Here is a 19,210-nt window from a genome sequence, read left to right on the forward strand (position 1 = left end):
AGGAATGTTTTTGCCAAAAATCTCAGAAACCTCATCAGGAGGGCTTTAAACTGACTAATGTGGGGGAGGGAGACAGTGCTCCTGAAGGTAGGAGTCTATCAATTGATGAAGATGATCATCCAAATGTCATAGACCAAATGAAGGAAACAGCACGCAGACCTAGTGGCGGGAGGAAAAAATCCTTAAATAAGAGACATGGGGGAATGATTAATGGACTTCAATGTCTGTACACTAATGCGCAAAGCATGGGAAATAAACAAGATGAGCTTGAGCTCTTGGTACAGCAAACTAAATATGACATAATAGGCATCACTGAAACCTGGTGGGATAAGTCCCACGATTGGAATGTAATAATGGAGGGATACAATCTATTTCAGAGAAACAGACCAGACAAGAAAGGAGGAGGAGTGGTGTTATATGTCAGGGATGTGTATACCTGTGAAGAGATCCAAGATTTAGAACCTCAAAGCCAATGTGAGAGCATTTGGGTCAAAATTAAGGGAGAGAAGAATAACAGTGACCTCAGTGTGGGAGTTTACTATAGATCCCCAAGCCAAACGGAGGACATAGATGATGCCTTCCTGGAACTGATGGCCAAGCATGCAAAAGGAAGGGAGATAGTAGTAATGGGGGACTTCAATTACCCGGATATTTGTTGGATGTCAAACTCAGCCAAGCGCATAAGGTCAAACAGATTCCTCACTGGCCTTGCAGACAACTTCAATGTCCAGAAAGTGGGAGAAGCAACAAGAAGCAACAAGAGGAACAGCCATTTTAGATCTGGTTAGGGTTAGAGCAGTACATGTGAAAAGGATCTAGGAGTCTTGGTTGACAACAAACTTGACGTGAGCCAACAGTGTGACGCGGCAGCTAAAAAAGCCAATGCAATTCTGGGCTGCATCAATAGGAGTATAGCATCTAGATCAAGGGAAGTAATAGTGCCACTGTATTCTGCTCTGGTCAGACCTCACCTGGAGTACTGTGTCCAGTTCTGGGCACCACAGTTCAAGAAGGACACTGACAAACTGGAACGTGTCCAGAGGAGGGCAACCAAAATGGTCAAAGGCCTGGAAACGATGCCTTATGAGGAACGGCTAAGGGCACTGGGCATGTTTAGCCTGGAGAAGAGGAGGTTAAGGGGTGATATGATAGCCATGTTCAAATATATAAAAGGATGTCACATAGAGGAGGGAGAAAGGTTGTTTTCTGCTGCTCCAGAGAAGCGGACACGGAGCAATGGATCCAAACTACAAGAAAGAAGATTCCACCTAAGCATTAGGAAGAACTTCCTGACAGTAAGAGCTGTTTGACAGTGGAATTTGCTGCCAAGGAGTGTGGTGGTGTCTCCTTCTTTGGAGGTCTTTAAGCAGAGGCTTGACAACCATATGTCAGGAGTGCTCTGATGGTGTTTCCTGCTTGGCAGGGGGTTGGACTCGATGGCCCTTGTGGTCTCTTCCAACTCTATGATTCTATGATTCTATGATTCTAGGTCAATGAGAGATTATCCCCTTGTTGCTTCTTCCACCTTCTGGGAAAGGAAATTGTCAGCAAGGCAATGGAGGAATTTGTTGGACCTTATGTTCTTGGCAGAGTCTGAATTCCAACAGATATTGGGGTACTTGAAGTCTCCCATGGCTACTATCTCTCTCCTTTTTGAATGTTTGGTAATCTGCTCTAGGAAGGCATCATCTAAGTTTTAGCCTGGCTTGAGTTCTACTGCAGACACCCACAGTAACTTGACCACGATTTCCTCTCCTACAATTTTTACCTATGCACTCTCAATCTGCCTTCCATGCTCCAAGTCATGAATTGCTTCTCAAGTGTACACCTTTACATATAATGCTACTCTTCTTCCCTTCATGTTTGGTATATTCCTTTTAAATAAGTTAAACCCCTCAATTTCTACATCGATACAAATGTCACAGCACTTGGATGCTGCAGAACAATGTCTTGTTTGCATTTGGGTGTCAAGGAAATGGGACATTAGGGTTTGAACTAAACGACCCTTTGGGTCCCTTCCAACTCTACATTTCTTTGAAGGATCACTCTGCCAGTTTTTGATGAAGTATACCAAAACCTTATACACAGCCTTTATAACAATTTTCAGAAATCATCCCTGGCACTTTCAACCCACTTGAATCCAATGGAACTTCTTTTACAGCAGACAATTTTTAATATACTTTTGTTTTCCTAAGGTTATAATTTGGACTCCTGTATTTGATGTATTATTAACAGCAATGTCTCTTGGAACTTCTAGCTGGGTGTACACCCTGCATTCATGCCCACTGAAAATCCTGCTCTGGTTTGGGGGTGCCTGCTCTCCCAGTCATTCTTCATTTGTTTCAACAGATTAGGGACAGGTAACAATCCCCCTTATCTCTTTGTCTCTCTCCCGTCGCTTTTTCTTCCTCGCTTTCCAACACATTCTCTCTCTCTGTCTGTCTCATTCACCCCCACTCTTTCAAAGATAGCTTTCCTAATTTATATTTCTAACAATGGTTCAGAGATTGATGCTTTGTAGTATTTCCCCCTTGTCTTCAAATTCCCTATTGGGGTTAAGTTCTGTAGTCTTGTGTCTTTTTTTGCTTTTTCTTTGTTAAACCCTTCTCTTCCAAAAACCTGATAGTGGTACTCTAAATCACCCTAATCCCTCAATAATTTGAATGCTGACGCTGTTCTGTTTTTATAATGCTGTTGCTTTTTAAGTGTTTGTTTGCAGTATATTTTATGCTATTTTACTGCTATAAATTCTTTATTGCATTATGTTCTATTACATTATTTGTTATGGCCTTATTTGTAAGCTACCTTAACGGTCCTTCACGACTGAAAATTCATGGTATGAAATAAAGTGAATAGTAATAAATAGTAAGTACCCTACCTTCACAGGGAAGGCTGTCTCTACAAGTGCCTCCCACTTGCAGAAATGAAAGGACAAAACATTACGCTTAGAATACTGGGGCACAATAATTCAAATAGGTCATTTTTGACTGAATCAGTCAAGAAAATGAAATCACAAACAAAGGCATTAGAGACTCCCTGGTCAGTTATCATTCCGTTTCACATCTTTCTTTTGGAGAAAACAATGTAGTTAAAAGAGGTTAGCTTCAGTTTAAGGCGCACCTGAATTTTCTAGTCTTCTGGAAGTGTACCTGTTTGTTATTTAGACTGGATATGGCCTGAGGCTACACTTACTATATGCAAAGAAAAACATTATTTAAAAATACTACAAAATAAGAAAAAATTCTAGGGCACCACTAAATTGATTAAAGAAAACACAAGAATATTTGCAGGGTCAGGATGCGATCAAAGCTAAACCAAAATCTTGGATATCTGAATTGTTTGCTATTGGGGCAGCAATCAGTTCTCCGTGAGATTCACAGAAAAGACTTTTAAAAGAAGCAAGAATTCATTGAGATAATAGGGTTTCACTCCATAGTTTTCTGTTTGTCTAACCGACAAACTTACATATAAAACCCATGGGAGAATAGTGCCTGCCCATCTTGCTTCATCTCGTATTTTGTGTATCCCTGTGACCATTTAGAGTGATTATGTTTAACATGCCCTTCACAAAAGGTCTTATAAAATATACTCACACTGTGAACATCAGAGATCATACGAAGCATTATCAACACTAACTGAGTTTCATTGCGATGATTGAGAATAAACTAAGAGATAGAGAAAAGGAAAGACAAAATGTTTAACTATGACTTGGGTTCTTCAGATGCATTCAAATTCCCTCCTCATCATTAATACTCCTTTGGATAATTTTCATTAAAATATCGTATGTTGAGAGTTTCATAAACCTAAGATTCCAAATGAATACGAATAATCCATACTATTAGAAACTACAATCGATATAAAAAAAGGTGTGGGATATATGCATTTTTCAACAACTATTGAAATTAGTAGTGTAATTTCCCCCCTCAATAAACTATCCTGATTAATCCATTTAGCTAGCCAAGGATAACTATACACATCCTAATAACTCAAATTCTCAATATGTTTTAACTGGAAGTCTGTAGTCCTGAAAACAAACTTGAAAGAGATCTGAAATATTTATGTTGATTGGTGTGGGCGTGGGTGTACGTGTCAGTGTCTGTATATGAACACCATAACACACACGTAACTAGCTGTAAAGTAACAAACATGATATGTAATAAAACTGTAATTTTAATCGGCATATCAAAAAGCACAGTTCCTGATGGCAACATATCATATCTTCTATGTGTATTGGTATCGTACAGTCCAAGGATTGTCAAGTCCAAAGATTACAATGCAGTTCCTGTTGGTACTGCCATTTCATGCTGATATCTTCCTTCTGCATTGTCCTACGTCTTAAGAGTGTAACAAGCAAAACTACCTTCTGCATCGTCCTATGTCTGAAAGTGTGACAAACGGAACTGGTTGGTAACAAAAGGCAGCTAATAGTAGAATAGTTCTCAGGCTACACCCTTGTTTCGCCCATCGGGCTTCTTCAGCGACAAAGTTTCCAGGTACAGATAGGTAGCCGTGTTGGTCTGCCATAGTCAAAACAAAAAACTTCTATCTGAAGAAGTGTGCATGCACACGAAAGCTCATACCAAGAACTAACTTAGTTGGTCTTTAAGGTGCTACTGGCAGGAAAAAGTTTCCAGGAAATTCCTCAGTGGGGTTTTTTCAGCCGAAAGTAGAAAGTGGTCCTCAGGAACGCAGAAGTTGCCAGTCAAAGATGCTCAATGTCAATAACCATTAAAGCTATGCTTATATAGAAGCAAGCCCTAAAACCCACTGAGGAATTTCCTGGAAACCTTGTCGCTGAAGAAGCCCAATGGGCGAAACAAGGGTGTATCCTGAGAACTATTCTACTATTAGCTGCCTTTTGTTACTAATCAGTTCTGTTTGTCACACTTTCAGACATAGGATGATGCAGAAGGAAGACATCAGCATGAAATGGCATTGCCAACAGGAACTGCATTGTAATCTTTGGACTTGGCAATCCTTGGACTGTAAGATACCAATACAGGGGTACCTCGGGTTAAGAACTTAATTCGTTCCAGCGGTCTGTTCTTAACCTGAAGCTGTTCTTTTTTTAAAAAAAAATGATATTTATTCAAAGTTTCATGAATACATAAGTATGAAAAAAGAAAAAAGAACAGAAAAATACAGCAAAAAAAAATAGGGTAAAAAGAAAAACCAAAAAAGAAGAAAAATACAAATCTCAAATTACATCTTTTCATTTGCTTATTTCTTGAACCTCCTCACACCTCCCTTTTTGTATTCTAATTTAATTCATTATTCCAGCAAATTCTTCCCATATTTCTCAATTTTAATTTAAATAATTTATCTTAACAATCTATCTTATTTATTAATTCAACATATCTTTTCCATCTTTTAATATATTCTGTTATTCAATTTACCTTAATTTCTTTAACCTTATCTTGTCTTAAAAACCTTAAAATTTCAAAATTTAAACCATATTCATACATAACTCCTTAAATCTTTTTTACTAAAGCCAATTTAGTTCCTTTCCAACATGTTCCCTGATATTTCATTAATGTTGCACTAATTCCAAAAATAAAAAAGAAATTTTTCTTGATATCTCTAATTTTTATCCAACGTCCCTTCTTCCTGGTCTCGGGTTATGTCAGTCCTTTCTGACCATTACATCCAGTCCATCAATCTGGTGATCTTATGTCCGAGGCCCTTAAGTCTCTTCTAGGCCCCTTCTGCAGATTTTCTTGTTCTTGTTTGTGCTTGCGCACTTCTTTGTCTTTTGTTGGTTTCTTTCGTAATTTCTCCCCTTTCTCCTTGGGGAGTGGGTCTCCGGAGGATTCCATCCAGTAATAATTTCCATTTTCCTTCATCAGACTAGCCCATTCCCCACAGTCCCACTCCCCGTCATCATCTTTGTAATCCAAAAAATAGTTATCCAGAAGATAGTTGTCCACCTGTTTCATAGCTTCCTTGACTCCAAGAACTTCCAGACACTCTCCAAGTGCAATCTTCCAGTGCAGTGGCTTTTGCTCCTGCAGGACTTTGGATCTCTCCATTTGTGTTGTTTGAGGTGTAATCGCAGCCTCTTCCTTCCTCATCTGCCCTTGGACTTGCCCTGTCAAACCAGATTCCTGAATTGGTCGCTGTATAGCTTCTTTATCCTTATTTCCTGTTAAATCATATTCACTGGCTACAGCATTCATCAGGTCCAACTTTTCGTTCATCAAATTCATTTTCTCATGCAGCTGCTCCAGCAAAGCATTTGTCATGCCAAGGGCAGATACCAAACCTTCCTTCCAACACATTTCTGTTCAAGGTCAAACGGCTGGTCCCACGATCCCAATCTCGCAGCTGTAAGGTCTCCAAGTAAGCTGCAACAACAAACTGACAGGCTCCCTCTAGGGGACACAATTTCTATTTGTATCCATTTTTAAAATGTATCCAACAAAGGAGATTACTTTCGATTTTCAAATACTTTGTTTCTTTAAAATGCAGAAATGCAGAAAGTAGCGTTGAAGTTAATTTGTTTCTCTCTCTTTTTTTTTAACTATCAGTCAAAATGCTCCACTTTCAATCAATAGACGTCTCAAACAATTTCTGTCCAGACACCCCATCCCCAGGTTTGGGACGATGGAAACTTAAATTCCTTTACTCTCCTCCTGCAGGATTAAACAGTCAAATCCCCCCCCCCTTTTCTCCTGCTTCCAAGGGGGTTTTATTGGTTGTGGATGCAGGGGATTTCCAACTTTAAAACAGTTTTCCAGGCTATTAGATTGCAAGGTCTTTGCTTCAGTCTATATACAAAAAGCAGAAGGCGGACTTCCTGTTTAAACCTTCCCGCTTTGTTGCCTAATTCACAAATTTTACAGATTTCTTAATCCAATTTTCCGTTTTTACTACGGGGACTTGATTTAGAGTCCAATTGTCATCAGGAAAAAGTCAGCGCTCTCCAGCAATGGCTGTGCGGCTTCCCTCCGTGGAAATAGCAATCGGTTCGCAGCACCGCGCTGCTCACCCCACTTCACTCCGGAGCCCCGAAAAGGGGTTTCCTTGCGAGTAGGGGAGGCGCTCTTGGTGCTCTGCCGAACCCCACGTTCCCAGGCTTCTCCGCCTGGGATTTCTAGCGGGTCCCCGTCTTCGCCGCAACGAGAAGACCCAATTTCCACAGAGCCCGTTCCTCCAGTTGGAGGAACTCCGCCATTCGTCGTTGGCGCTAACCCGGAAGTCAACCTGAAGCTGTTCTTAACCTGAAGCACCACTTTAGCTAATGGGGCCTCCCGCTGCTGCTGCACCGCCGGAGCACAATTTCTGTTCTCATCCTGAAGCAAAGTTCTTAACCCAACGTACTATTTCTGGGTTAGCGGAGCTGTAACCTGAAGCGTATGTAACCCAAAGTACCACTGTACATGTACATATACCACTGTACATGTACACTGTACATATAGAAGATATGATATGTTGCCATCAGGAACTGTGCTTTTTGATATGATTAAAATTACAGTTTTATTACATATCATGTTTATGTTACTTTACAGCTAGTTACGTGTGTGTTGTGGTCTTCAAAAGATGGTTCACGTAATGAGGCAATAGTAGTGTTTGTTGACTTAGTGTATGTATATGTGCATGTGTATTACTATACATATGTTACTTGTAAGCCACTTTGGCATGATTTATATCTTGAAAGGCAGGATATAAACAATGGTAATAAGCCTACCATATATTTTAAGGTGGAAAGGTCTGCTTGATATGCATTTGAACACCTCTTAATATATAACAAAATTTTGCATTAGGAGGTTTTTGTCTATGTTTAGATACAATTGGACAACATTTTGACTCAAGACAGTGGACATCAAACCTTTAAAAAGTGCATTGATTTTTTGGTCTCTGAATTCCAGAGCAACACCAAATATGAGGCTGCTAGTAAATAAATATGGCAACATTTACTATAGCAACATTTACCGTGCTTTTGTCAACAACAGCATAATATTCTAGATATCTGACAGGCGGGTCATATTCAAGATCATCTAACTGAAAAAAAAATACATATAACAAAGTTTCATTGCAGAAATGTGCCATGAATATTCCTTTAGAAGAAACCTAAACAGGCCTATCACCTAAAATTAACCTTACAATAAACAACTATACCCATTATTCAGCTAGAAGCTCTTACCCCAATAATTCTATTTCATCCATCCTTTACCCTAGTTAAATTTATTGGTTTAGTTATTTATAACCCGATAAGAGAAGTTATCTAGGTGGCTTACACAGAATCAAACTTAAGAATCACCCTTACAATAAAAATACAATCGTATGCAACAAAAAAATTGCAACAATAGATTTAAATGAATAATATTATTATTTTAATTTATTACATACCCTTAACTCAAAGTTCCCAGGGCAGGTTACAACAATTGAAAATGCAGTACCATTAAAAAGTTTAAAAACATTTAAACTGTTGTTTTAAACTGTTTTTAACTTTGGATGTTAAGTGTTAGAGATCTTCCCCTTTCAAAACGTTTCTTCTGCAGATACAGTAACCAAATGTGCCCCTAACTTACACTATCGTCTCCCTTCTTCTCCTTTCTCATATTCAGGGGCATCAACTATACAGGGTGGAAGGGGGTTCGCCCCCCTTAATATTTGTTGGTAGGGGGCCAAGCCCCCCAATATTGAGGGGCCCCCAAACAGATCAGCCTCCCACCTGCAAACACACCCTCCGAGCTCCCCATCCCCCACTTGCCGATGGGCAAGCGCTTGTGTGCTGGCGGGGGCGAGGCACAGAGGGCCGCTGGCAGGGCGCAACAGGGATCTCTGCATGGGGCGCCTGGTTAGCATCTCCCCAGATTGCGCGCTCAGGGCAACGGCCCCCCGGCACCTCCCACCCAGCGCATGATGTTGTGCATATGATGTCATGTGACGCAGGGCCCCCTCAATGTGGGGGGCAAGTTGGTGCCCTTGCTCACACTCCACGTCCTTCCCGATCAAGACTACCATCCCTACTCTCTTTCAAAGACCACCATATTCAGCAACAGAGGATGTCACTAATATCTATTCTAATAAAAATATCTTTTTAATATCTATATGAAGCCGCTGGGAGAGATCATCAGGGGGTTTGGGCTGGGTGTTCATCAATATTCAGATGACACCCAGCTCTACCTCTCTTTTAAATCGGAACCAGTGAAGGCGGTGAAGGTCCTGTGTGAGTGTCTGGAGGTGGTTGGAGGATGGATGGTGGCTAACGGATTGAGGTTGAATCCTGACAAGACAGAAGTACTGTTTTGGGGGGACAGGGGGCGGGCGGGTGTGGGGGATTGCCTGGTCCTGAATAGGGTAACTGTGCCCCTGAAGGACCAGGTGCGCAGCCTGGGAGTCATTTTGGACTCACAACTGTCCATGGAGGTGCAGGTTAATTCTGTGTCCAGGGCAGCTGTTTATCAGCTCCATCTGGTACGCAGACTAAGACCCTATCTGCCCGCAGACTGTCTTGCCAGAGTGGTGCATGCTCTGGTTATCTCCTGCTTGGACTACTGCAATGTGCTCTATGTGGGCTACCTTTGAAGGTGACCCGGAAACTGCAATTAATCCAGAATGCGGCAGCTAGACTGGTGACTGGGAGTGGCCGCCGGGACCACATAACACCGGGCCTGAGAGATCTACATTGGCTCCCAGGATGTTTCTGAGCACAATTCAAAGTGTTGGTGCTGACCTTTAAAGCCCTAAACGGCCTCGGTCCTGAATACATGAAGGAGCGTTTCCACCCCCATCATCCAGCCGGGACACTGAGGTCCAGTGCCGAGGGCCTTCTGGCAGTTCCCTCATTGCGAGAAGTGAGGTTACAGGGAACGAGACAGAGGGCCTTCTCGGTAGTGGCGCCCACCCTGGGGAATGTGAAGGAAATAAGCAGCTATCCTATCTTTAAAAGACATCTGAAGGCAGCCCTGTTCAGGGAAGTTTTTAATATTTAATGCTGTATTGTTTTTAACACTCGATTGGTAGCCGCCCAGAGTGGCTGGGGAAACTCAGCCAGATGGGTGGGGTATAAATAATAAATAAAAAATTATTATTATTATTATTATTATTATTATTATTATTATTATTATTTCCCACCAAGCAGCAATGTGGAATGGCTGAAACTATCAAAATTGATGGTGGGAACCAAGCTTTTCCATTTCCCTTCTACCCACCCCAACAGTCAGGAACATATCTTTCTACATCCCCAAACAGGTAAGAAGGATCTTAGGCTTAGAATATTTAAGCCACATTTGGTACATAAAATCAATTTAATGTATGGATTCAGCAAAACCAAAAACTACTTACTCCCGTGGCAGAAGGAATTGGGCCATCACTGTCAACTATTCTTATTTCTCCAGCTTCACTTCCTAAATATGTTCCACCTTCAATTATTCCTCTGCACGGTTCAAGGTCCTCTGGAGTCTTTCGATAAATAAGGTGTTGGAATGTGGAGGAATTCTCAATAGGTTCAATTTCATAGCATAAAGTCCCAATTTGCACATGTCCCCTGGGGGGTTGGGACGGAAACCCAAAAGACAGACTTAGGGTCAGCAAATCAGCAAATGCATTAAGCCAGGGAAAGGCAGTGGATGGTTCTGGATCATATTTATCTGGCTGGCCCAATCAAATTTTAGCTTGGGTGAGTTCCCACTAAGTATAGAACAGTAGGTTTTGCTGTATGGGTTGCATTGTCTAATATATTTATCATGGCTTGTATATTGTCTTTGAGAAATATTACCCTAATAAACCCCTTTGGTGTTCATTGATGTACTGCCCTATAACATAGTTTAATGGTATCTGAAGAAGTGTGCATGCACACGAAAGCTCATACCAAGAACTAACTTAGTTGGTCTTTAAGGTGCTACTGGAAGGAAAAAAAAATTTTTTGTTTTAATTTTTTTTTGTTTTGACTATAGTTTAATGTGTTTGCCAAAAATTTATAATCCACATTTAAGATGGAGAACAGCCTGTGGCATTCAACTTTATGTATATTGCTATGAGGTTTCATTCCATGTACTTGGAAGATTCATAATTTGGATCATTTCATCATATAGTTCCTTAAGAATTGATGTTATTTTGGGACTTAGAATTGAAAGTATAATATATTTAGAATTGAAGGTATAACCAGTGGCGTAGCGTGGGTTGTCAGCACCCGGGGCAAGGCAAGTAATTTGCGCCCCCTAACCCGTGGATTTGCGCCCCCTAACCCATGGATTTGCCCTAACCCCAGATGTTGCGCCCGGTGCGGCCCGCCCCCCCTGCACCCCCCACGCTACGCCACTGGGTATAACAAGTATGTCTTGGGTCCCAAAAACTGTCTGCTTTCCACAGTGCCTTATCATTGTGTTTGCATATACAAGAAATGAAAACTAAACTAAACTTAGACAGTTGCTTTACCCAACTCTTATGGAGGGAGGTCTGCATAAAATCTACTCTGAGAATAGCTGTAGAGGCACAATTATTCACAACTTAAGGCTCATGGTATATAGCTCTCTTTCAGTTCTACCCCAAAATCTTTATTACCAAAGCCCAAAGCAGGTAGAGAGGAAGGCCTGAGAGTCTAAGGCGTCTTCTACATATCCACCGTAATAGCAGTCATCCTGCAAGGACCAAATACACATCCTTGGGAAAAAATCAAATGAAGTTGAATAGAACAGCTTGACAAAATGATTGAACCATGCTCAGCTCAGGGTTATTAACTGTGACATCCTGCACAAATCCAGGTGATTCATCATAAAACCCACACATTATTATTTCTGAATCACTTCTCATGAGGCATCTTGAAGTGATTTACAGTATGATATATATAAAACAGTTCCATATATAAAAACAGTTAAAAACAATTACATATTAAAAAAATGTAAAAGGAGCAAAATGCAGAACAGTTTGAAAAAGATATTGGGTTTCAACCAGAAGTATTGATACTCCAGACACTGAAAATAAATCTACCTGAGTTCTACATAAACTTTCAGAATTTACCGTAAAAAAATTACATTTTCACATGCCCATTTTAAAAAAAATTGGGCACATGTCTCCTAATGCCTTAAACTATTGGGGTGCATATGAATAAAATTTACCTGCATATATGGATAATCTGCAATCCGGTCTCCCTTCACATTATATGTATAAATAGGCATATTTGCAGTTATAAAAGATCTGAAAGTTTTAAAATAAATTAAATGGCAGAATTATAGTTGGCTAGTTGCAATCTCTGAGGCATGGTAAAGTATTGCAATGGATTAAGATAGCTACTCCTCTGAAAGTTACTTTGTTCAGCGATGGGCTCAAACTTTCATTTCTATTTTCACATCTTATTCTTATATCTTAATAAGAAAAAAAGAGAGTAGTCTTCCACATCTACAGGGAATGCCTCTTGGGTCAGAAGTCGCACATTCAACAATTTATCAATGGATGCAGCCACTTACCTCTGTTTAAGATGAACAACTCTGTCATTTTCTTCCATTTTAATAATATAAGATATATCTGTCTAAAGTTAGACAAGGGGGGGGGGAATACAGAACAGTTAATTAATTCTCATTACCATCCTCCCTGAGAATTTACTCTTAATTTATCATGTGTTCAAGCATGGAAAGGGTGGAGCTTATGAGAAAAGCTTAATCTAACAGTTATGTACTTATTTATATAAATCAGTTGGTTGTAAACTTGATTAGACCTATTCATGTCTATCAGTGTTCTGACTATACCTCTATGTACCACATTCTGGGAGCAAATGATGTCAAAACTAGCAATAAATTTTGATAGGGAAATCAGACACCGATTATCTTTTGTTGTTACTTTTTAAAAATTAGTGTTCGTACAGAGAAGAAAAGAATTCATTTTAGTTCCCCTTTCCTTTCTCCAAACTTGTTTCAGCAAGATTATGCTATTGTGATTTAAAGAAGAACAGGCCTGGAAACAGCCAAGGCACAATTTCCCAAACTCTCCAATAAGATTTTTGAAAGGGAGGTGAAGTCATGTCAGACTAGAGACTGTGTCAGGGAGATAGGTATAGTAAATGTTAACTCACAGCCATCCAGCAATTAAAATAGAAAAATAATATTCTACAAGCAATGAACTCCATCAGTGTGTATGCATGTATGCCGGTGGTCAACAAAAGAGGTTTAAAGACTTTCTCAAGGCAAATCTTTTAAAATGTAGTATAAAGGTAAAGGTAAAGGTACCCCTGCCCGTACGGGCCAGTCGTGTCCGACTCTAGGGTTGCGTGCTCATCTCGCTTAAGAGGCCGGGAGCTGGCGCCGTCCGAAGACACTTCCGGGTCACGTGGCCAGCGTGACGAAGCTGCAGCTGGCGAGCCAGCACCAGCGCCGCACACGGAAACACCGTTTACCTCCCCGCTATAAAGCGGTACCTATTTATCTACTTGCACTTAAGGGTGCTTTCGAACTGCTAGGTAGGCAGGAGCTGGGACTGAATGACGGGATCTCACCCCGCCGCGGGGATTCGAACCGCCGACCTTACGATCAGCAAGTCCTAGGCACTGAGGTTTTACCCACAGCGCCACCCGCGTCCCTTAAAATGTAGTATAAACACCAACAATTGGGAAATACTTGCCTGCGAGCGCTCCAATTGGAGAACAGCCTTTACCAAAGGTGTCATGGGCTTTGAAGACACTCAAACTCAGGACGAAAGGGAGAACGTGCCAAGAGGAAGGCATGCGTGGCAAATCTACACCGTGATCAACTCCCGCCCAGAAACCTATGTCCCCACTGTGGAAGGACGTGTGGGTCCAGAACTGGCCTCCACAGTCGCTTACGGACTCATTGTTAAAACCGTGTTTATGGAAGACAAACTTACTCGGCTATGAGTGATCACCAAAGAAGAAAGAAGATATGTATATGTATGAGTATAGTATATATCACACACACACCAAACTCTAGTACAGAGCTTTCCAAACTATGTGTCGTGATGCTGCAGTGTGTGTATCGTGTAAACACTCCCCGTGTTCCTCCTGGAGCTGGAAAGGGTTTAGTTTAACCTCCGGTTTGCTAATAAAACAGAATTACTGAGACCCCCAGGTATAGGGTGGTATATAAATTCAATAAATACTAATAATATTGACTGTGTCACGATATGATGCATGTCTAAAAGTGTGTCACCAACATGAAAAGTTTTGAAAGCTCTGGTCTAGTAAGTACTAGATCACTAATTGCTTTTTAAGAAATTAAGTTTTAAGAAATATCTGGAGCAACTCAAATGGTATTCAAAAGGAAAATTACTTTGCTACCCCTTGATTCCAGCCGCTTTGGGACTATTACTTCAGAGTAAATGTATCTTTGTGTTGGTTGTACAAAACCTATAAAGAAACAGAACAGTGAAATCAACATTTGTAATCCATGGAATATTTTCTTTCCCGTTCTGATGCTTTAGAGCCAAATTTAGTTGCAAATTTGTTTTTGAATTTTATTTAAAAGGTTTTAATGCCACCTTTCAGTGAAGGGCAGCTTACAACAGCATAATAAAATAAAATAAGAGATAGCAATTAAAGCAACAACATGAAAATCAACAAGTGAATAGATAAAAGTAAGCAGCAAAAAAAAACTATTAAAAACAGCCTGTGAAATTCAGCAGAACAGATAAACCTATAGCCATCTTAGCTAGATTGATTTTTTGTTAAAGCCAAGGCAAATAAAACTGTCTAGACAGAATAACACGAGAGGGAGCAAGATCGACCTGCCCAAGGAAGACTTATCACAGATGGTGGGCCCTGGCCTGCTCCAGCCACCACATGTGTGACTATAGATGGTGGGTAACAGAGAAGAGGATTGGAAATAAGGGTTGGAAAGGCTGGCATGGCAGGAAGCAGTCTTTCAGCCGGCAAGCCATTTAACGCTTATCAGAAATACTTGTTGTTGTTGTTGTTTAGTCGTTTAGTCGTGTCTGACTCTTCATGACCCCCTGGACCAGAGCACGCCAGGCCCTCCTGTCTTCCACTGCCTCCCGTAGTTTGGTCAGACTCATGCTGGTAGCTTCGAGAACACTGTCCAACCATCTTGTCCTCTACCATCCCCTTCTCCTTGTGCCCTCCATTTTCCCCAACATCAGGGTCTTTTCCAGGCAGTCTTCTCTTCTCATGAGGTGGCCAAAGTACTGGAGCCTCAGCTTCAGGATCTGTCCTTCCAGTGAGCACTCAGGGCTGATTTCCTTCAGAATGGATCGGTTTGATCTTCTTGCAATCCATGGGACTCTCAAGAGTCTCCTCCAGCACCATAATTCAAAAGCATCCATTCTTCAGCGATCAGCCTTCTTTATGATCCAGCAGAAATACTTATCAAGCCCCAATTCCTGAAATGAAGGGGCAGCTCAGTAAGAGCAGTGGTGGAGACAGGGGGTGCGATGTGGGCAATGTGCCCTGGGTATCATCCCTGGGTGTGTGTGACAAAATCCCCCCTGGGCTGATCGCCACCGCGCTGATGGAACGCGGTGGATGGAACGCCACCGCACAAATAGGGATGCCCGGCACCCATAGGGACAGGGCGCGCCGTGGGGCCTCAGCTGCCCTACAGCTGGGGGGGAGGCAGCGGGCAGACAGTGGGCGGGACGCACAGTGCCCAAAGGGACGGGTCATTCCTATGGGCACCTCGCCGCGTCCCTATCGGCGCCATGCCATGTCCCTATGCCCCTATGGGTGGTTTGCCCCACCCCTATGGGTGCACCACCCCAGGTGCCCAAGAGGCTTCCTCTGCCGCTGAGTAAGAGTTCTTTAAGAACTGGCCAAGTATCTGTTTTAAAGTTTCCAGGAAATCTTGAAAGGAAGCCCCGTGTACAAACAAATTGCAATGTTGTAATCCTCTACATGGTTGTACTGCTTCAATCCTTTTGTTCCAGCAGTCCAACTGCACAAAGGACTGCAGGGCCAGCCAAATGTCTTCCTCGAGGGAAGGTCTCCATCTTCTGCTACTACATTCTGTTGCTGCAAGCGCTACTTTGTTCACGCCGCTTTGCCTCTAGCTGTCAGGAGTACATGCAGGAGCCAGGCCCTGTGACCGGTAAGGCTTCGCAGGACTGGGGCTTTCCTAAGTTTGTTCTGAAAAGGCAAGGCGCGGCTGCACAGGTGAGGCCAATTGGTAACTCGCAGCACCTGGTAGCAAGAGCTGGGAAGGGATATACAGTGGATGCTTGGGTTGTGAACGTGATCCGTGCGGGATGCACGTTCGCAACCTGCAGCATTCGCAGCCCGCAGCATTCGCAACCCGCGTCTGCGCACACGCGGGTTGCATTTCGGTGCTTCTGCACATGCGCAACCGCTGAAACCCGGAAGTCACCCGTTCCGCTACTTCTGGGTTTCGGCGGTCTGCAACCCAAAAAAACGCAACCTGAAGTGGCTGTAACCCAAGGTATGACTGTAAGGTCAGCATTTCCCTTTGGCTCTTTGCCACAGCAACACACTTCCTGCCTTGCTGCGTTTGGCTTCTTGACTCCTTGCTTCTGGATCCTCGGACCCTTGGCTTCTTGACTCCTTGCTTCTGGATCCTCGGACCCTTGGCGTCTTGACTCCTGGTTTCCTGACCCTCGGACCCTTGGCTCCTTGACTCCTGGTTTCCTGACCCTCGGACTCTTGGCTTCTTGACTCCCGGCTCTCTGACCCTTGGACCCTCAGCTTCCGGACTTATGTTCCTGCTCCCACCTGGTCTTGCCCCCGCTCCCGACGTCCTCAGCCGGGACTTTGACCACCCGTAAACCGGACCGTGACACTAGGCCGGCAGCTGGAGGGCCAGTTGGCACACATTTGGCCCAAGGCCTTCCAATTGCTGAAGGAAGTGTCACTGGCAGCTGAAACTTGCATCTTGAGAGCCTCTGAGCATTTGTTGGTTGCTCAGCTGCAAAGAAGCGAGTGCCATTGCTGAGGTGCAAAGGGAAAGCCCCATGGAGGAAGGGGAGAGGAATGAAGGAAATGAAGTGTCCTGGTATTTCTAATAATAATAATAATAATAATAATAATGTATTTTTCCGTGTTTAAGACGCCCCCATGCATAAGATGCCCCCTATTTTTGGGGACTCCAAATTAAGAAAACACCCCTCAGCACTACCCATGTATAAGACGAGCCCCAATTTTAAACCTAATTTTTTGGTAAAAAAAACCCTAGACTTATACACAGAAAAATACAGTAATAATACTTTATTATTTATACCACGCCCATCCGGCTGGGTTTCCCCAGTCACTCCGGGCGGCTACCAATAAAAGTTTAAAAATACATTTACAATTATCATATTTTCTCGTGTATAACACCCCCCCCCCATTTTGGGGGACTCCAAATTGAGAAAATGGGGGGCAACTGTATCCGTGTATAAGACGACCCACAATTCTGAACATAATTTTTAAATAAAAAAAGCCTAGTCTTATACACAGAAAAGAAGGGTATAGCGTTGACTGCCCCCCATCCCAGCAGCAGCCCATTCATCATCATCATCATCATCATCATCATCATCATAATTTTTATTTATACCCCGCCCTCCCCAGCCAAGGCCGGGCTCAGAGCGGCTTACAAGCAATAAGAACATAAGAGGGGGCTGCAGGATCAGGCCAATTTAATTTTGTTTCATTTAAATTTTCTACATTACGTACAATACGCAAGGTGGTTTACAAGCTGAAGAAACAAGAAAGTATCCAACAAAAGACCACACACCTTATAGCAATCGCATCTTACACCAAAAAAGTCATAATAAAAACCTAACTTTGAGATTATATCAAATAAAGCAACATTCAGCAATCCGTTGGGATATAGCAGTGCAGAATAAAACCAACTCTTAACAACCCACTCTTAACAATTACAGTAAATGATTAGTAAACTATAATTCGCTCTTAACAATTACAACAAACGGTGACCAAACTATAATCCATCGTCTAGTCCACGATCCTGTTCTCACAGTGGCCAAGCAGGGGCCTCAGTGGGAAACCTGCAAGCAGGACTCGAACGCAAGACCCGTTTCCTCTCCTGCGGTTTCCTGCAAGTGGGATTCAGAAGCATTGCTGCCTCCAACCCGGGAAGCACAGCTCAGCCGTCACAACTAGCAGCCATCCATAGCTGTCTCTCCCTCCGCTAATTGGTCTAAAAACCCTTTCGGAAGCCATGCAAGTGGGTGGCCCTCGCTGCCTCCTGTGGCAGGGAGTTCCACAGCTGAACTGCGCAAATCAGGAGTTTATTTCCTCTGCCCTGACTCTTCCAACGTTCAGCTTCTTCCCACCTCCACAGGGCAGCAGGTGGGGAACCTGGTGCCTGCCAGATGTTGTTGGCCAGGGATGACAGGACCTGGGGGCCACATCTGGAGGGCCACACAGAGGTTCCTCATCCCTGCTTTGTAGGAGGCACCCTTTATACTGAGGGTATGGGATTTTATTCTATTTTTAAGAAAAACACACCAGGTCCAAGGAGGAGGAGGAGGAGCATCTCTAGCACCACCTCAGAGCAAAATATCCCCAGCCTCTGTGGGGAAAACCAAGTCAAGGCCTTGAGCAGCTTCTCCTCAGCCATTTCCCACCAAAACATTCCCCTCCTCCCTCCTCAAGTGGTCCAACTGCCACTTGGTTTCAGCATCCCAAGCTCTCCGCTGCCACTCAGCCCAGAGGCCCGCCCCCTCAAAGCCCCCATTGCACCGTTCGAAACTCAAACTGCCTCCTCAGACTCAAGAGCTCCAATAGCAAGCGGGCTCAGTTTCGAGTCCCTCCCTCCCAGCTCTTCGGTTGGCTTGTTGAGCACTCGGACCCTGCCCCTTCAGAATCAATGTCAACGAAGGCACCAATCCGCTCCGGTCCTGCCAAATGCCACTCTGCCCAACAACGCAGAGTGTGCCAAATAAAACCTTAGCAACAGCTGCAGCTGCTCCAAGCCCCACCCCTTTAGAGCTCAAGCTGTCACTCGGCTCCAAACTCCGCCCCTTTCCAGGTACTTCCTGGTGTGCCCTTTTTAATGAAGGGCCGCCATGTTTCAAAAAGTAAAAACCAACAACTTGTTGAATATCCAGACATATGGCGGCCCAATTTAATGTTCAATGTTTTACTGTTTTATATATATGCTTTCTTGGGAGAAAAGCAATGACGAACCTAGACAGCGTCTTAAAAAGCAGAGACATCACCTTGCCAACTAAGGTCCATCTAGTTAAAGTCATGGTTTTCCTAGTAGTGATGTATGGAAGTGAGAGCTGGACCATAAAGAAGTCTGATCACCGAAGAATGGATGCTTTTGAATTCTGGTGCTGGAGGAGACTC

General features: G+C 42.9%; 1 protein-coding gene across 5 annotated transcripts in view; it reads right to left on the reverse strand.

Annotated features, from left to right (window-relative positions):
• The window catches only part of LOC310760698 (disintegrin and metalloproteinase domain-containing protein 21-like), a 41,868-nt gene extending 23,228 nt beyond the window's left edge, over positions 1-18,640 (reverse strand). The window contains exons 1-8 of one of the 5 annotated variants that reach the window (XR_014547108.1): positions 18,365-18,640; positions 14,223-14,299; positions 12,411-12,472; positions 12,063-12,141; positions 11,509-11,585; positions 10,291-10,492; positions 7,933-8,001; positions 3,594-3,665 (exon numbers count right to left, since the gene is read on the reverse strand). Coding sequence is in view for 3 of the 5 variants with exons in the window: in XM_083609689.1 (XP_083465815.1) it covers positions 3,594-3,665; positions 7,933-8,001; positions 10,291-10,492; positions 11,509-11,585; positions 12,063-12,141; positions 12,411-12,472; positions 14,223-14,299; positions 18,365-18,491 (765 nt within the window). In the remaining 2 variants the exon portion in view is untranslated. Of the gene's footprint in view, positions 1-3,593; positions 3,666-7,932; positions 8,002-10,290; positions 10,493-11,508; positions 11,586-12,062; positions 12,142-12,410; positions 12,473-14,222; positions 14,416-18,364 lie in introns of those variants that run through there. The other 4 variants (XM_083609689.1, XM_083609688.1, XR_014547109.1 and 1 more) reach the window with 4 other exon arrangements.
• Between the last annotated feature and the right edge of the window lie 570 nt (positions 18,641-19,210).

The sequence above is a fragment of the Podarcis filfolensis genome (assembly GCF_964270895.1).
Source record: "Podarcis filfolensis genome assembly, chromosome: 4".
NCBI lineage: Eukaryota > Metazoa > Chordata > Lepidosauria > Squamata > Lacertidae > Podarcis > Podarcis filfolensis.